This window comes from Diuraphis noxia, unplaced genomic scaffold (assembly GCF_037042655.1).
Source record: "Diuraphis noxia isolate RWA-SAM2 unplaced genomic scaffold, SU_Dnox_SAM2 contig0001, whole genome shotgun sequence".
Classification (NCBI taxonomy): domain Eukaryota; kingdom Metazoa; phylum Arthropoda; class Insecta; order Hemiptera; family Aphididae; genus Diuraphis; species Diuraphis noxia.
This window is the reverse complement of record NW_028301711.1, coordinates 65,038,079-65,057,815: the sequence shown is the minus strand read 5'-3', so window position 1 is coordinate 65,057,815 and position 19,737 is coordinate 65,038,079. Positions and strand designations below refer to the sequence as shown.

General features: G+C 25.2%; 2 protein-coding genes across 4 annotated transcripts; both read left to right on the top strand.

Annotated features, from left to right (window-relative positions):
- Positions 1–712: 712 nt before the first annotated feature.
- On the top strand, positions 713–15,853 carry LOC149061305 (uncharacterized). The gene is made up of 5 exons (XM_089214933.1): positions 713–946; positions 11,049–11,796; positions 13,976–14,337; positions 15,505–15,614; positions 15,681–15,853. The coding sequence occupies exons 2-5, from the start codon at positions 11,056–11,058 to the stop codon at positions 15,851–15,853; spliced, it is 1,386 nt and encodes a 461-aa protein (XP_089071059.1). The 5' UTR covers positions 713–946; positions 11,049–11,055.
- Positions 15,854–17,311: 1,458 nt separating this feature from the next.
- LOC107169165 (mitochondrial inner membrane protease subunit 2) lies at positions 17,312–19,737 on the top strand. 3 transcript variants are annotated; one of them, XM_015518824.2, is made up of 3 exons: positions 17,312–17,472; positions 17,644–18,142; positions 19,308–19,732. In XM_015518824.2, exons 1-2 carry the CDS (start codon positions 17,425–17,427, stop codon positions 18,139–18,141), a joined length of 546 nt encoding a protein of 181 aa, XP_015374310.1. In that variant the 5' UTR covers positions 17,312–17,424; the 3' UTR covers position 18,142; positions 19,308–19,732. The 3 variants fall into 3 exon arrangements, with proteins under 3 accessions (XP_015374310.1, XP_015374313.1, XP_015374312.1); XM_015518827.2 differs by having other exon boundaries at positions 17,326–17,534; positions 19,308–19,737; XM_015518826.2 differs by having other exon boundaries at positions 17,327–17,540; positions 19,308–19,735.

The following is a 19,737-nucleotide window of genomic DNA, read 5'->3' as shown; positions in this document are numbered from 1 at the left end:
AATAAATAAAGATGTGTAAATATAAATAGTTATTAAATGAATTTGGCCCCGCAAAATTCTGCACCGGGCCCCGAAAACCATCGGGTCGGCACTGACTCTAAGTTTCTATATTATCTATGCGGTGGACATCGACGTCATGCCATGTGGGAAACGAGCGAGGACGACGGCTGTATATTATCGCGACCAATAATAATCTGAGTTGGAATTATATTATTATCTGAACATTATTTTTATAATAGTGCAAATGTTGTCGTCGAATACATTAGGTTCCCGAAATCCAGTACTGCTGGCAGTTGTCTTGCAGCTGTCCACTGTCAGCCGTCAGGTCAGCAACTCGTATTGTGTAACCAAACCTCAAGTCCGATACGCGTCGGTACGTATCGGTGGTATCGCTGGTTACGACATGTAACTTCTTAACATTTATCCGATACGTATCGATACATACCGACTTCTTCCTTGAAAATCCCTGCAAGTGTATTTTGATAGACAGCGCTTATTGCTAGTGTGTAGTATTCTTGTCTGATGACGTGCCTATATTATAATATTAATGTTATCAAAATAATTTAAGTTTTTAAATTTTTTTCGCCAAGCCATTGGTAATAATCATTAGGTGTGCTACACTGCACTTTTGGTCTCGATGTATGACCGTCATCCAATGACGAGATTTCCGTAGAAAAAAACAATAATTAATTATTATTCGCAAATCGCAAATCATTTTCTTTGTCTTGACGTCTCATTGCTACTATCGCACATTCGTAAACTGTGAAATAATCGGTCTCTCAACCTGTCTCACGGCTTTTTATAGTTTTAAAATATTGTTTAACATTTATTAATTACGTACCAATCCTGATCTTTCGTATTGTACTCATTCCTTTCATTGTTACACGCAATTAATCGTACCTATATAATATTATCCTGTCAATATCCGAAGTTCCTATATACCTTGGTAAGTACATAATGTTCCTTATAATCCTTGTGTAATTTGTACCTATTGATTTTTATTTTTATTGTTGTTTGGAAAACACAATTCCGATAAAATAACACGAAATAATATTATTATGGTACCGGATGAGGAAAAGTATAATACCCATCATGTCTTCAGGCGTACAAAGTATATAGCATAGTGAAGTTACATAATATCTGCAGTAATAGATATCAATAATAAATAATAATTAACAATAATTAATAATTATATTCCTAAAAAAAAATACGAAACTACGAAAACTAACGAATTTAAGTAACTACTTTTAAAATTTTTTTCCTGGTCCTTTATGTTGGTGTATATAGAGATGCCCCAGTATCCCTTACACTAAAATATGTTTTATTTTTAATTTTTTTCTAATCTAATATTGTACAATTTTGTTTGAATAATTGTTGTAACTTGGTAACTATTTACGTTTTTTACGTATTTTCAATATCATACTAGAACAACATTATATTTTAATATTTAATAAATAATTTGACCCAAACATTTTTTTTATTTGCCCTTTAAATTATGTAGCATCCCATGCCCTTTTTTACCAGTCTACGCCTGTGTTAGTAACAAATCATTTTTATATAATTTTACAATTTCATATAATAAAGCTTCTCTAAATTCGATCACGTCTGTCGGTCTGTGTTTTCTACCAAAATAGATTTATCGCATGTCAACTGTAACGACAGTTGTATCGTCAATCATAAATTCATAATTCCTAATAATCGAATAAAACTTCTGAAAACATATTATTTTATTTCGCCATGATTCGTGAATTTAATTTGTAAACAACTTTTTAATTTTTTTATTTATCACTGTTAGATTATTAAATGTTATTAAATTAATACTAAATGTTAGTATAAACTAGTTTAAAAATGATAATATTATTAAAGTGAAAAAATAAATTAAAAATGTAGGAAAAATCACGTACGAGTAAATTTCATGACTAATTCAATATATCGAGTGACGATTGTCTTCAAAAATGTTATCGGATAAATATATTAGTTTGTACGATTGGCAATATATTGATACTTTTGACCAAAAACCCAAAATAAATATTATATTCTTATAGAATGGGTACCTATTCTGATATTTATTTTGCACATAAATATCTATAACCATGTACTCATGTCTCATACTAAAATGATTAATGACAAAATGGATTACTATAGGTATGTTATAATGATTATTACTGACTACGCACAAATTTACATTATTCAAAAGCATTACAAAAAAATGCTTATACAGAGTGATCCATTTAAGTGGGTACACAAATTATCTCGAAAAGAATTAACTTTTTTGATGTGTGTGTGTTTTTTTTTTTTGTGTCTGTCGTCACGTTTTGGGGCAGTAAAAGTGCTTCGATTTTCGACTTCATTACATCATTCGATCAGAAAGTGAATCTAGTTGGTACTTTGGAGGATCAAAAGTAAAAATTCTCAATATTTTTCTAAATATTCGGACAAACAAACTAAAAATTAAGGGAAAACCCAGAAATTTTACGCACAATCACTTTTCGACCAAATCGATTTTGGTTTTCGATGTAACATTAAAACAAATGACCATAGGTTTATGAAATTTTAACTGAATGTTTATATAAATATATTCTATATACCATGCAATTTTCAACAATTTTCGACATAAGTTGAACTATTCATAGGCATATGAAATTTTCAATAATTATTAGTTTTAGATTCTGAAGTTTTTGGAAAAATGTATTAACCATCATGCCTTATGCAAAATGCGACTTAATTGAAAAATAAAAAATTTATTTCAAAATATAATATATCCTAGACTGACAAATCATCTCCGTTCAGAATCGTTTTTCGTATACAATGATTATACCTATCATTGCATTCAAATTTAATCTCATCCATTACAGTAACCTCCTGTACAGCAGAGCGACATCCACGACTTACCCGATTTTTTTAATACTGCTAAAACAGTAGTTTTTTTTGTCGTTTGTTATTGTGTCTGTGTACAGCATAACTAATCGAAATAATGCTTCAATTTCAAACTTTAGGGGTGGTTTCCGATGTAAAATTGAATATCCTTGGATAGAGTGAATGGTTTTTTTTTTAAATTAATATTGATAAAAATTAATTTTTTTGTAGAAAAGCTTGAAAATTTAATACAAGGCCCCTAACACATTTTTACGATAGGAGTTGAAAAATGTTAAAAATGCATAGGCACGATTTTTTTTATAAGTATTTAAAGTTCAAATTTTGACTAAATACGTAAGATATTACGGCAATGTTCAAATTATCTTAGATAGAAATTCATAAAAGTTTTTCTTTTTATACCTAAGATTTGAAAATTTAATACAAGGCCCCTAACACATTTTTACGATAGGAGTTGAAAAATGTTAAAAATGCATAGGCACGATTTTTTTTATAAGTATTTAAAGTTCAAATTTTGACTAAATACGTAAGATATTACGGCAATGTTCAAATTATCTTAGATAGAAATTCATAAAAGTTTTTCTTTTTGAATCTAAGATTTGAAAATTTAATACGAAGCTCCTAACTTTTTTTTTCGATAGCAGTTGAAAAATAAAAGAAATATATTCTCATAATTATTTTTTATAAACATTCAAAGTTTGAATTTTGACAACATACGTAAAAATTACGAAAATTCGCAAATTATTTTAAGCAAGAAATTCTTTTTAATCTAAGATTTGAAAATTTTTATAATCTATAATATATCCTAGGTAGACAGATAAACCGTCTCCACTCAGAATCGTTTTTCGTATAGGTACAATGATATATAATATTATTGGATTCAAATTTAATTCCATCCATTACAGTAACCCACTTGTAACCTACTGTAGGTACCTACAGCAGAGCGACATCCACGACTTACCCACTTTTAAGGTTTATGTTTCTTGTTTCTCTAAACTAAAACAGATTAATATTTTATTTTATTTTTTCACTCTTATATTTATAGGTGAAACCACTACCAACTTTTGATTTTCAAATGGTAACATATAATAAAAATATAATAAAACTATTTTTTTTTTTTATGAATTTACGTTTTAACATTTTTATTTTTCGTTGATTATGGTTTGCAAGATACAGCCATTAAAGTATCGGTGGTTTTTACTATTTTTCCAATAATTGTAAAGACCAGGAGCTAGTGATAAATTATTAAATTCGATATCATTGAATCCAAGGTAATAAAATAAGTAACAATTAATTAAATCATTGTTAAATTGGTATAATAGGAAATTCAATTAATCAGGTACAAAGTACAATAGTTATCAATATTGTTAAATACAAGATACAACGGTATCGAATTTATCAGTTATGTTTCTTAGTCTTTACAAACGAAAAAATAGCATAAACAATGGCATCAAGTAGCATCAACCATCAATACTTTGAATTGCTGTACCTCGCAAACCAATCAACGAAAAATAAGAATGTTAACGCGTAAATTCATCATAAAAATGGTTTTATTAATTCATGATATTTTATTATATGTTATACAATTTGAAAATTAGAAGTTGATAGCGGTTTTACCAATAAATATAAGGATGAACAAAATTAAAATATTTTACGGTTTTAGAAAAACATAGGTAAACCTAGAAATTAAAAAAAAGTTAATACTTTTCTAGATAATTAGTGTACCTCTTTAAATGGATCACTCTGATTTAACTCCTTAAAAATGGTCGAATCCAATTGAATATTCGAATACCCTCCTTAAGGTGATATTTTAAAGTAAAAAATAAAAAATGACAAAATATTACATGTAGACTGTGTACTATGTACCTATTATAGAGTTTTTTCACCTGCTTAATAAAGAATATACGAAAAAAACGAGTAAGTATGGATAGGTATGTTAAATTTTTGAAGAAAATTAAGTACTTATTTTAATTAGCCTATATGTTATTATGATATATATATATATATATAGTTATTACTTATTAGTTATTACTTTATTAGGTTACCTAATTTGGGTACTTCTCGAAGTAACACGGTTGGTATTTGACTATAATTGTCGACAAAAACATTTCGCATATAATATTATTTCATATTATACAAGTAGGTAAAAATATTGGTACAACAATGTATTGTATCAATAGGTTAAAATAAATCTGAAAAAGTGAAAAAGTTGACGGTGTTATTATGATGTAGACTCAACATTGCAGACTGTAGAGTAAATAATAGCTAGTAACCAGTAGTATATGAGTTACGTCATAAATAAAAGTTTGTAGTTCCTTTATGAATAATATGTTTTAAATAACAACAAATGCTTTATTTCGTTTACCTAGACCTAGCTATCCAGCAATTTGCAATGAAATTTGAACTTATAAATCTATAATAAATAAATATCCAATCGTATTTTTGTAGTAGACGTTTAGGTATCTGCGAACCTTATTTAAAATTGGAAAATTTGCTAATTATTTTGTAGTTAAAATTTTCTATGGCACAATTTTTGTAGCTAAGAATTAATAATTTAAAATAGTAGGTTTCTCATAAGTATTTCATACTATTATCATCAAATCTTATACAAACATAGATTTTTACATTCTAAAAGGAGTGAAAAATATATATCGATTTTACAATAATGTGTGTTTTTATATTTTGTATCTTCGTTCACGATAAGTGCCTATTATTAAAATAATGTTTCAATTTTCAAATTTAGTATCTTTTTCAGTGGGAAAGTTAATCTAAATAGTAATTTGTGTATTCGAAAAGTTCTCAGTACTTCAGTAGGTTATTTTCAAAAGAGCCTGATGGAACAAAAATTAAGGAAAAACAGAAATTCTTACGCAAACTCGGCTTTCAACAAAATTGATTTTGTTTTTAGGTGTAACTCTTTAAAAATTGCCGTAATAGACACAATATCACTAAATGATTATACTATACCTATGTATTATATTTTATATACCATAAAATTTTCAAGTATTTTAACTCATGTTGAACTATTTTTTATATAATAGGCATAGGTATATGAAATTTTTGATTAAAATAAGTTTTTTTTTTAGATTAATAAAATATAAAAAATATGTTACTCGGGCATAGTGTAATGCAAGGTTCCTCATAAGTTGTAAGTAGAAATTAAAAAAAAATTCAAGTGTAAATTCACAATAATTTTTTATGAGCATCTGAAATTTTGACAAAATTCGTAAAAATCACGAAATTTACAAATTATTTTGAAATAACAATTCATAAAAAATTGTACTTATATATCTATAATTTTAATGTTTGATGCAAGCTGGTTTCTCATAAGTTTGAATAACTTTAAAAAAAAATCGTCTAACACTCTAACCGGAAAGTAAAATTAGATTTTTATGAGCGTTTGAAGTTCAAATCTTACAACATTAGATTTTCACTGAATAATAAATTGTTGATACTTGATAATATGTATACAAAATGTTTGTTTTATTATTTTCCCTTTATTTTCTATACTTTATAAAATTGATTGCATGGTAAATTTATTTGTCAACATATTTTGACTCGTTTCGAGCTGTTTACGGATATTTTCAATTTTCAATTTGTTAGTTTCTTTTTCTATAAAAAATGTCGATAAAATTGTATTCATGGTCATAAACCTTGAAAAGCTACAATATTTTTGATGAGAAGTGTACATTAGAGTAGTGTGATGCTGCAGCTATTGTAATTGTAAAGACGTTCTCTACTAGTTGTTAGTTAATAGTTAGCTTGGGTAAGCAAAGGCCTGCACAGTATGAGAGGTTCGAGCTTCCTTGTTGGGGTATTTCTAATAAGTGAATTGTTCTAAATTATAATTTGTTTTTATTTAATAATCTATCGTTGTGTTCCTGAGTTCAAGCTCGTTGTAGAAGTTAACACTATGTATTAATGCAAGACTCAGGGCCGCCCCGAAAGACAAATTATGGGGTGGCTAGATTTATCAATTTGCCGACTAACATTTTTTTAATATATAGGATCTTAGGAAATGTTATTCGACTAATTGGTTTATTGCATGTAAAATAGGTACGTAACATAATATATGTTTAAAGTAAAAATTATTTTTTTTAAATACTTCATGATAACATAAAAATTGTATTGTTAAATAAGCACTTAATAAAATTGTTAAAATAGACTTCTTGCAAATAAATGGTAATTTGTATAATAATATTATAATAGGTACACAATACAAAATACATATTTATGTAGTTAACAAAATTAAAGCTAAAAATTATCTGTGTAAAATCTAAGTTATCTAAAATGTCTTTTTCTGCATTTAGAATCATAAGTAAATTTAATCGTTCATCGCATGTAGAAGACATAAGATAATTTTTAATTAGTTTTAGTTTGCTGAATACCCTTTCATTGGATGTTACATAGTAACTAGGGTCTGGGACAGTAAAAGCTAAACGACAAAGTATATTTGACAATGGTAAAATATTTTTAATTAATTCCGATTTCTGCATAATTTCATTTAGAGATTTAATTAAATTACCGTTTTCTTTATTGCACATTCTAAAAAGTATTTCACAATCTGATTGAACTGCATCAAAGTCAGATATTTTTATCCATTCATTTCTGAAGGAAATATTAAAAATGGACTTTGTAAGTTTTCTTGTGATAGGTTTGAAACATTTAATGGGTGTTTAAAATTTAAAAAAAAATGGTTAAATTGTATGTACGCATTTTTAAATTGTCTTTAGTTAAATTAATCAATGTATTCGGGATATTTTTAAATTCTTTTCTAATTTTCTATAAGATTGTTTCATTGTAAATTCTGTTTGATTTTTGTAATTCATCTAACCAATTTGGAGCTTTTCTTCTTCGATGATGAGTTTTAAAGTCTGAAAAAGAATCCACTTCTAATAATACATTAGCAAATAAGGATGCACTTTCAATAAGGTTGTTCATGAAAATTATATCAGAGTTTATGTCTTCTAAACTTTTGATTGACGAATCAATTATATGAGCTGGATCAATAAGACTTAAGTTTCAAGAGTTTTTATTAATATTTTTAATTTATACATAATGTTTTTCATGATAGACAATGATACCAAAAAATCAAACGAAAGAATTTTTTTTTGAGTCCTAAGCTTTTGTTCAAGTATTTCTATCAATCACATTATTTGATAATTAAATTTTATGTAAACATGGATATTGCTTCTAATGAAGACCATACTGCTTGAATTGACTCAGCTCAAGCCGTCAAACGTGTTTTTGATAAATTTTGAAAACGTAAAGTGTTTTCAATTTCACTTACACGAGTTTGAGTATTAAATAAACCATATCATTTAGTGCTCGAAGAAGAAAAACATATATTTTCTAAAATGTCGAACATATTAGGTACTAATAATCAAAATTATAACCTAACCTAACGATGGAGAACGTTAGGTCTGCAAATGGTCTTCGCAATTTTCACCGAGGAATAATAAATTAATGTGTAAACTATATAGGTAACCACAATTAAATATTAGTTTTGTTTTTATTAATAAATAATAACAATTATTGTGATCTGTAGATTACGTCGACAATAAATTATGGGGGGGGGAAGGCGTTTTTATTATGTGATACACTAAATAAATATTAAATACCTACTATAATAATATAATATCCTAGGTATTGAGTATTGACCGTTTGTCGTTTGATCATATTATAAATAAAAATTAACAATTTTTACAGAAATAGGATTATATGTATATAACAAAAATAAATTATTGTATTTTTAAATTATTTCGAAATTGAAATTACTTTTATCCGACTATTTTAGATTCGTTGGATATTATGATTTTTTCAACAATTTTGAACATAAAAATCTGAGGGGGGAAGTTCTAGTCCACCCCCTCCCATCGGAATGTCCTGACAAGGCTCCTGATATATTGTTACAAAGTTATGATGGCAGTTGAAAAATATTAAAAATACATACCTATAGGCATTACTTTTTTATAAGCATTTCTGCATTTCAGTTAAAAATGTATAAAATGTTCAACTTTGATAGCTAATGTTTGAAAATATAAAAAAATAAGGTTGCATATAAGTAGATCATAGTGTAATTAAAAAATTAAAAAATCATATAAATACAGCTTTTTTGTAGTTATTTTAAGTTCAAATTTGGACGAAATTACATAATTAAAACAAAAATAACGATATCTTTGTAAGTAATATTTAAAAAATACTTTCCATGGGCACTATAAAATAATATTATAATATATCATTGCATTCCAATTTAACACATTCATCACAATGACCCACATGAAAGTGTCGGCACCTAGCTAATGTATGTAGGTACCTACAGCAGAACGGATTACGGACTGAAACGGTACCCATTTTTTTTTTATACTTACTGTAGTTTATCATCTATCTTCTAATAGGTACATATGTTACCGTTAAAGTATTAAACCAGTTATTTTATAATTTAACGTAACATTCTAGTTAAAGTGTTTACATTCAAATTATATAAAGACTTTATCTAGAAAATGCATAAAATAATTAGTTATATTATAGAATTACAGATAATGAATCGTTAAAGTGTTTACATTTTAAATTGATAACTAGTTAAAGTGGATAAACGAATATTATTAATATTAATTGATATTATAGATATTATTCTAAAAAAATCTAATAAATCATAAAAATGAATAAGCATTTAAAAAAAATATTTTATACAAGATTGGTTTTGGATCTATCTTATATTCATATTTACAATTTGTTCTGCTCGTTTTGAAGTTAAAGGTTTTAAAATACAAAATTTTGTTAAATGATCTTGATAGACACATATAAATTTAAAACCTCTATCAGGTTGTGATTGAAAATCTATAAGATCAATTTGACAGCGACTATTAAATTCGTTAAAAACCATTGATTTGACTACAATACCTTTTTTTTGTGATTTTTTTTCTGTTGACATGGAATACACAAATTTAAATACAACTTCACATCAGCTTGGGTAATATTTTTATATTTTTTATTAAGTTCAAATAACATTCGGTCCCTTCCTCCGTGTCCAATTAACTTATGAACACTGTTTAAAATGTCAAACATATCGTCTATCAAAACGTATATTTTGAAATTAGGATTGTTTTCTGTATACTGGTTGATTCCAGTAAGAACTAAGATTGATTCTGTTTTTCTTTAGAAATTCGAAACTATACGTGATTTTTGTAATAATAATTAGAGATTTTAGAGATTTTTAGAGCAGTGTTATCAATTGTTTTTAAATTATTATTATTATTTAGATACCTATAGCTATTCAAAATTTAAAATTTAATCGTTTAACTAAGTTACTTGTTTCTAATAGAAATAGAAATTATAACTTTTAAATAAAAATAAAATAATTAATAATTCTGGGGATACTGACATGAGTGAAAGCGCCTCACAGCCTTCATTATAATATTTTCTTTTAGGTATAGGTACTCTAAAGTCTAAGTAATACAATCATATACGTACACATGCACGCAAAAAATTGTATATTATTTACTTCTTATATTATATGAACATAGTCAGTAGTGAGGTCAGTAGGTAACGAATCCTCTAAATTTATGTTTCCGTTAGTTGAAAATGAATGTCTTTATCAAAATCAATAAAAATTAAACATTTGTATACAATATACATGTATTATATATATAACTTAATTCAAAATTATTATTAAATTTAAATACACAATAATTATTCCTCAAATGATTTATAATCATGATATAACACATATTATATACTCTTATTACCGAGAGAATACAAGTCAATCCGAATATAATAATGATGCGTGTTACAATAAAGGAGTAAAATATTTAAATAATAATTAATAAGTGAAAACATAGGAAAAAGGAAAATATTTACATATTTAATGTAATTAATTAGACTAAAACAAAAAATAGTATACTATTGTATATAAATTATATAACCTAAAATATTTTATTTATCATATTTGAAATTTGTAAGAATTTTGAAATTTTTCTATAGTTTTAAGATAGGTCTTGAAAACTTAATTTAATTCCTTTAAAGTAATATTCATTTCTTATATCTAGTTAAATGCTAAATAATTGTCTAAAAAAATAAGAAATAGGCTTAGACATTGAAATAAAACCAAGATTTTTATCTCAATCTTAAAAAAATAGAAAGTTTCCTAATTTATTTATATGTTTTTTTTCAAGTTAAGCGATGGAAAATATATCATGTGAAAATTTGGCAGACGAAAAATGTTTGATGGGCATAAAGCGTAAATTGTTAAATGTCAACTCCGAACTCAAAAACCCAAACATGATTAGTACAGTCCAGTCACTTGAATCGAAAAATTATGAACATGTTTTAATTAATCAATCAAACGATAATAAATCTGGAAATAACAATATTTGTCTCGAATCAGATGAATATGATTCTGATTGCAGTTTAGGATCATTAAACTCATTATATTTGAGATTAAAGGATAATTCTAATATTCCAAATTTAAATAAAACTATCAGAGTGAGTATAAAAGAATCACAGCATACTGAATGTAATTTGATCAAAACAAACAATGCTTGTGAGAATAATGAAGTTTCATTATCTAAACTAAAAAATATTAAAGATGCTAAAATCAATCATTTAAACAATAATGAATCTCGTAATGACAATATTTGTCTTGAGTCAGATGAATACGACTCTGATTGCAGTTTAGGATCACTTAACTCATTATATTTAAGATTAAAGGACAACTCTAAAATGTTTGATTCAAATAAAACTAATAGAGTTGGTATGAAGCAATTACAGCCTGCTATTTGCAAATTGAGTAAAGCTGATAGTTCATCTGGAAATAATAAAGTCACCAAAACTAAAAGTTCAAAAAAAATAACAGCTTATGATAAAACAGAAGACATAAAACCAATAGTGAAATTGAACACAAGTCTTTTTTATGGAAAACAGGTAATCAGAATGCATAAAAAAAATGTTTAGTGTTTTATTACTATTACTATAATTTATAATATCTAACAAAATATTTGATAATTGGCAAAATGTAAACTGGCCACTGGGGCCTTGATTACCTTTTTTAAGTACAATACTATAATACTATTAGGGTACTTATACAATGTTTTGAAGTAGTTGATTTTCTACACTCAACAGGTAGCATAGTTACCATTGATTTGATCTTAATTGTATGTAAATAACCAAATTAGAGTATATTATTATATCAACCATAAAAAATTGTTGTTTATTGTTTAGTAAATTAAATCTAACGTATCCATTTATCATAATACAAAATTAAATGATTATAATCTACATGGTTTGGAATTAATGAATACATTTAACATGTTACTTATTTTTGAAACCAATTTTTAACTCAGTACATTACTTTTTTTTTAAACATTTAACATATTTTAACTGAAAATTAATTTTAATTAAAATACAATTAACGGTATTAAAACTAATTTTAATTTTTCATATAACTCCAACACATAATTATACTTTTAATTATTTAAAAAAAACAATAGATATGATTAAAAGGTTCAAGAATTTAAACAGAAACATTTTGAAAATGTACTGCCATATTCATTACTAATTTGTGTTTATCATGATTTATAATCTAGTTATTAATATCTCATTATATTAGAGTATAATAATTTATTAATTTAATAATAAATCATAATATAGAAACAATTTTCAATGGATATATTCACAATATTTAAGTACTTTTTATAGAACTTATATTTTCACAAACACCTGAGAACAAAATATTAACACAACTTTATAAGGTTTAAAAATTATCCGTGATTCGCCTTTAAATTTCTATCATAATTGATGTAAGAGGGGACGAGTTTATTGGAGCATCAAATACCTACTCTCTCCATATCCCTAATTGTAAGCTCTTGATGTGCCATCTATGTACATAGTTTCAAACTTAAAATAACCTAAATTATTTACTTTGGCAGGAATGCACAGGCACGTAGTCAGGATTTTATTTTATTTTTTTTGTTTGGGGGGGGGGGGGGGGAGGGGTCGAAATAAATTGTTAGTACAATTTTTATACTTAATTGATATATAAAACCTTTTTTTTTTATTAACTGTCAAATTAAAATCAAGTTACAAGTTACAATACAATACAAAATACAATCTATTATTATTTAAAATTTTTCACTGATGTACCTAGTGATGTCTATAATATTAATTTTCTGTTTTTTTGAGCCATTACATCCAGCATTTCGTCTGTAGAGATAGACACTTCCCAATGTATTGACAGAAGAGCAAGTCCCGTTAAACGCTCATTTCCAATTTTGTTACGAAGCAATGTTTTTAAGCGTTTTAGTGTTGAAAATGAGCGTTCAACTGCTGTTGTTGAAACTGGTAGTGTTGCAAAGATTTTCAATAAGAAATGTATGTTTGGGTAAATCTTTGCATCACATGCATCCAAAATATCCATCATTTCAGTGGGTTTTTTTTCTACATTTACCCATTTTTCACACCATAATAGAAATTCAGAACAAACCACTTTTTCCGATATACGATCTTCATAAAATATATTTAAATTTTTAAGTTTTGAAACATTTTCGTTTAAGGCAAATTTTGGCAATAAGTTTTGAAACACGTATTTTATTTTTATTTTAATTAAAATGATAATTTATTTTATTTTATTTTTTTCTTTTAACAAAGATACAGTTATTTGTTTAGCAGTTTTAAACTTGAAAAAAGTTTTGACAATACAACCTACTTTTTCTATATTAATTTAATTTTATGAGTTCAGAAAAACGTTTAAAACCAGATTTGCCCTCATCTCATACCTAATAATTAAATTATACATTGCAAATATATTATTATTATTTGCTTCAATTATTTTATACTGTAGTTGCAGTACACACTGTTGGTTTATACTAAATAATTAATTTACTACACTATTAAAAATAATTTTAATAATATTATTTCTATACTTATTTAGAAAATATACTTTATATTTAAAAATTTATAATTATATTTATTTAATGGATAAATTAGTTAAATTGTTAGTTTAATTTCTTAAATGACAAATAATGATTTGTATTTATATTTAAGTAGGTATATTATATACCCATGAGTAATATTGTAATAATTAATAACAGATAACATTTTTTAGAAATCAACTTCACAACATATATTTTCACGGCTACCTCATGAATGTTTGTTTAAAAAGAAGTTCAAAAATTCAAAAATACTTAAAACCAGACCCTCAGTTTGCAAATATAAATATAGTAAAAATAAAATACGAATTTCATCGAAAAAACTGAAACAAAGAAGATATTCAACTATTCAAAAAACATTATCTACCAACAAAACATTTTGGGAAAATAAATATTTAATTCGGTCTCAATTAAAAGAAGCTATTCCACTGCTGCAGTTTACTGCTAAATCCATTAAAAAAAATACTGAAAATAATGAGATATATTCATGGACAAATACTGATGAAAATCTATTGACAAATAAAATAGAATTTATCAAGTACGATATTCAATGTTACCTAAATATATGTATGTATAATTTTTAGGTTTATTATTTAGTGAGCAATATTTAAAAAAAAAAGAAAATACTTAATTTAATTTTCAATAAATTAGTTGTATATTTCTAAATATTATGGATTGTTGAAAATGTATAGATCATACAGTAGTGTATAGATTATAGGTGAATAGAACTTTTTTATTTAGATGAAAAAGAATAATTTTTAATTTTTAATTAATACTTAATAGAATTCAATTTATGAACGCATTTATTACATTTGTTATTTTATAATATTGTTGTCAGGTACTATAAATACATACTACTAAAATTCATTTCAACATTATTTTATTGTTAGTCATTCAACTCTATAATTAATAACTCTAAATAAGTAAATTACACAGCTTAATATTATTATTGTTCAGTTGTATAACTAACGTTTAAATATTAATAACACTGAAATTTTGTAACATTTGTAGTAGGTAGATATTTAATTCTTATTTGAAGCTTACTTTAATATTGTAAGACTTCATTGATACATAAATTAAAAAATTGATTTAGCTAAACATTTAATGATAGAATTAAATATTTAATTGTCAGTTTTTATATATAATATATAATATTATGTTATTGATAGAAAACTCATGTATATCAACTATAATTTAATTAATGTAATTTTTCCTTTAACAGGATGCTACCCATATATATGTTATTTCTGTCTTACACACATATGATATTACAAAAGGCCATTCACTAATTTTAAAAGTGTACTATTAGTTTTGATATTAGAGTAAATTGACCTATTATTAAACTCTACTAACTATCAAAGAAAAATCTCATTTTAATCTTATATCATTATCATAATTATAAAATCACATCTTGCTTGAAAATTAAAATGTTTAAAAATTGCTCACGCTTAAAGCACAGATAATTTTTTTATCAAAAAGTTTGATGATATGACTTGTCAATAATTTACTGTAATATCAAAATTAACAGTACATTTGGTATTGAAAATAGTGAACATATTTTTTTTAAGTTGTACAGTTCTAAGATGGAGACAACAAATACATGATTGTATAACATCTTTTTAAAATTGAATTACTAAAAGTTCTACTATTAGTTATATATATGTGTTTTTAATATGTGTGGTAAATTTATCTTTTGATTTTTTAGAGACGAACATATCATAAAAAAAGAAGACAATTCATCATTAGAATATAATCATATTGAAAATCAATTATATGATCCAAATAATTTTATAATGAATGATTTTACAGATACGGGTAAACTAATTCAAATATTTAAGTTTTAAGTGTCTAATATGTATTTATAGAATTATTTTTCATCAGATGATTTTGGAGATACCTTAGAAATTGAAAATATAATACAAGCACTTGATGAAAATGATTTGTGTATTGACAATAAAACACATACATGGTGGAAAAATGAATATGATTATGAAGATCAAGATGAAATACAAGACAAATTTTGTATACTGTTTAAAGAATTTAATAATTCTTAAACTATATTATAGTTTAAAGTTTAAATAAAAATGTTATATACATGTTTATAATTTAATATTAATATATATTTTTAATAGATAGATTTTAGTTGCTCTATTCACATCTATATTTACATATTTTATTTTGTTTTATTACGTTTATTATTATTATGTTGTGAATATTTTTAAAAGGTTTTTATGATATATTACATATTTTATGTTTTTAAATTTTATAATAATTTACTCAATTTTTTTGTATAATAAGTATAATCTTAATATAATTTTACATTATACTTAATCAAAATTTTTTAGGCAACTCTTAAATTAAAATTAAAACTTACAATAGGAGCTAAACTGTAATGAAATCTTTTATTTTTTTTATCATTATATGTTTTGTTGAGCATTTATTAAAAGCTCAAATATTAAAATGATTACTTGTATATTACATTTTTTGGTGTTTAATAAATTTTTTTTTAAATCGTTTTAAAGTATTTTTGATTTCTTTGACTTTGTAACTATTTGAAGTATAATACTGATGAGTGGCTATTTTATAAAATTAAACTTCATTGAAAATCTTGAATTTAGGCATGGATTGATGGATTGTACCAGTTATTACAATTGTATTTGTCATAACTTAAAATCAAATTATAATAGTAGGATATTTATAAAATATGTTTCATCTTATACATTAAGAACTACAGTTCTTTAATTTTCATTTATTTCTTAGTTGACTATGTATATGGTTAACTTTTTACATTTGTAGGTAAAGCTGTATAGTAAGTATAGTTACACATGTTTAGTTTAAGACTGATTTAAAAATATGACGAGTTTCAACTAATATACATCACCTATTGATTGCACAGTAACAGATTGTTGATACAATAATGGTACAGTCAAATCTGTAAGGTACACAGATAAATGCATTTTAAATGTTTTTACATACATACAGGGTAGGTAAAAAAGTATCTGAAGTCCATTATTTAGTTAATCTTAATCTACCTAAATGACTACCTACAAGTATCAAGTAGGTACGTATCCAGCTATGTATAAAGTGAAAATATTATGGTTTATATTTATGCCTATTATAAGCCTAAATATACATTTTATTTTACGCTAAACTCATTATTATTTTAAAATAGACGTTTTATTTACGTAGAATAGTAATTACTAATTAGTAAATTAGTAAATATTTATAAATCCTTGCTCATTAGTACAACAGTACGTATTTCTACTCCGTACTACGGAGTACAGAACTACAGGCTACACTATAGTATTGGTGTATTTATTTATAATCAATGATTTTACTATGGACAACACGACTACTACAGAGTAGAGTACACTGAGTACAGAGGATAAAATATCATGTCGAAATCTTGAATTTCTTTAGTGATATGTTTGTTCTTTAGTGATAGTAACGTAATTTTAATTCGTGGTGATGGTGGTAATATCTGATTCCCGTTTATCTATATTGATAATCAAACACATGATTCTTTATCTCGATCAAACGAAAATTACTACGAATTTCCGAAACACTGGTCGCCGGTCAAAAAAATAATTATTTATGAGTTCTGATTTTGGATTGAGAGGTGTGAATGTGTGATCGCCGAAGCGCCGACCGGTATTTTATTCGTAGATTGCTGGTTAGTGCATTAACCTATTTATTAATTTAACCAACTTAGTTAATTCTTTAATAGGTCGATGGGTTAGTGTAAGTACATAAATAATAATCTTTAAGTTTGATTTGAATATGATATTGAATTGTGTTAATCATTTACTGATAAATATCTATCTATGTAATTCACTTTTTTTAGATTCAGTCAATCGCTTCAATTCAAATGGGAGTTTGGTGCCGAGTAAAAAATCTTTTATTTGGTGTTGCGATTGGACGCACAGTAATTGATACGTTTGGTTCTGTGGCTAGAGTTGATGGGATTTCTATGCAACCAACATTTAATCCAAATACCACGGTGGACTTTGTGTTATTATCGTATATTCCAGTGCGATTTGATTCTATTAAACGCGGTGATATAATTGTAGCCATATCACCTAGAAATCCTAATGAAACAATTATTAAGCGTGTAATCGGTGTTGAAGGTGATGTTGTGGTATCGAAAAAGAAAAATAATACTTCAAGTACACAAAGGTTTATTCCTAGAGGCCATTATTGGATTGAAGGTGATCACAAAGGTCATACATTCGATTCTACTAGTTTTGGTCCAATTTCTAAAGGACTAGTTGTTGCTAAGGTTTCAATTATAATCTGGCCTCCTAGTAGATGGCAACTACTTCAATCAGAAATTCCTAAATAAGGTAACAATATTTAAAAAGGAGTCGGGTAGTTATTTGTTATTGTTAAAATGTTTATATTGTTTTAAAGTGTCTGGGTGTTTGGTAATATAATATAGGTTAATATTTATTATTTCAGTATCTTTGTCAGAAACATCAAGTTATGATACATTTTTGATGAATAGTCAACCTATTTAAATACTTTTATCAAATTTCAATACTGTATACCATAAGCCATTTAATATTGAAATTCTATATTTTGTTCGAGTTTTGATAATTTATTGTCCTTAAGACAATGTTAAAGATAGGGTAAGGTTAGTATTTATTTTAGTCAAATTTCACCTAAGCTAAAGGATAGTAATGTTTGTTTTTTGCCTAATCATTCCAAACATTTATTAAAAATTGAAAGTGTTTCAAAAGGTTTCAAAATTCCTACAAATTACATGGCAATCACTAGAGATGTACACATACTACCTACTAATAAACAATATTTTATTTAAAATGTTATCAAACACTAATTAATATATTATTTATATGGGCTGAGTCTTTAAAACAATAGTGAATTACACAATTATAATAACAATAGCAATAACAAAATAAATAATTATTTTACAATATTCTGGATTTATAAAATAATATTTGATGATCATATAAAAATGTAAAAAGTAGAGGGTTCTAAATCGGCAGAGGACATTAAATTATTTTTAACTGATTATGTTATATATTTTTAATGAAAACCATAACCATTAGGCCATGAGTATTTGGAAATATTGATTGGGTTTTTAATTCAAGTAATATTGTGTGGTTACTTAACTTTACATTTTTATGTACAGAGTAGGTATATTTTAATCTTTCTAGTTTGTAAGACAAGCTAAGCTTCATTTGGTGTGTCATTAGTTGAGCCATAATAAGGAATTTAAACTTTGACTATTAATTTCAATCTTTTTCTCTAATTTATATATTAAAATGAAACATACAATTTGAACTTTGTTTAAGTATATCAAAATAGCTACATAAATGTTTTTAGATAGTTTTAGTTTGCTTGTATCAAATATCATATAAAACAGTTTGGTGTTGGAATTTCAAAAAATGTTTTTTTTTTTTTTTAATTGAAGAAACCAAACACAATTTACAAATATTTTAGAAAATTAAAACTATATTTTATGAAATTTTATTTATTATATTTTAGGTTTAACAAATTCAAGTCATTGTTGCTTATCATCTTGAGTTGAAAAGGATACTCAGCATCCAGTATATGATCATAAATTATGATGGCTAAAAGATCAAAGAATAAATAAACTTGTATCTCAAGTTTAAATAGTTGTATTTATTTTAACTTATTATTTATCTTTTTATATTTAAGGTTTTAATTACAAAATATTCTTTGCATTTTAAATATAATTGTACTTTTTATGTATATATATATTTATAATATTATATTGTTTGCATTTAAACTCGTTACAAATAGTTTTGTTGTTAAAAAAATATTACACATTATATATTTATATTTTATCTATATAATCAAACAGGGTTGTGATAGTTTGATGTATAAAATATTTGATCTGTTTAGAGTTAATTGAAATTTATGTTTTTATATTAAAACTATAAACACATGGTTA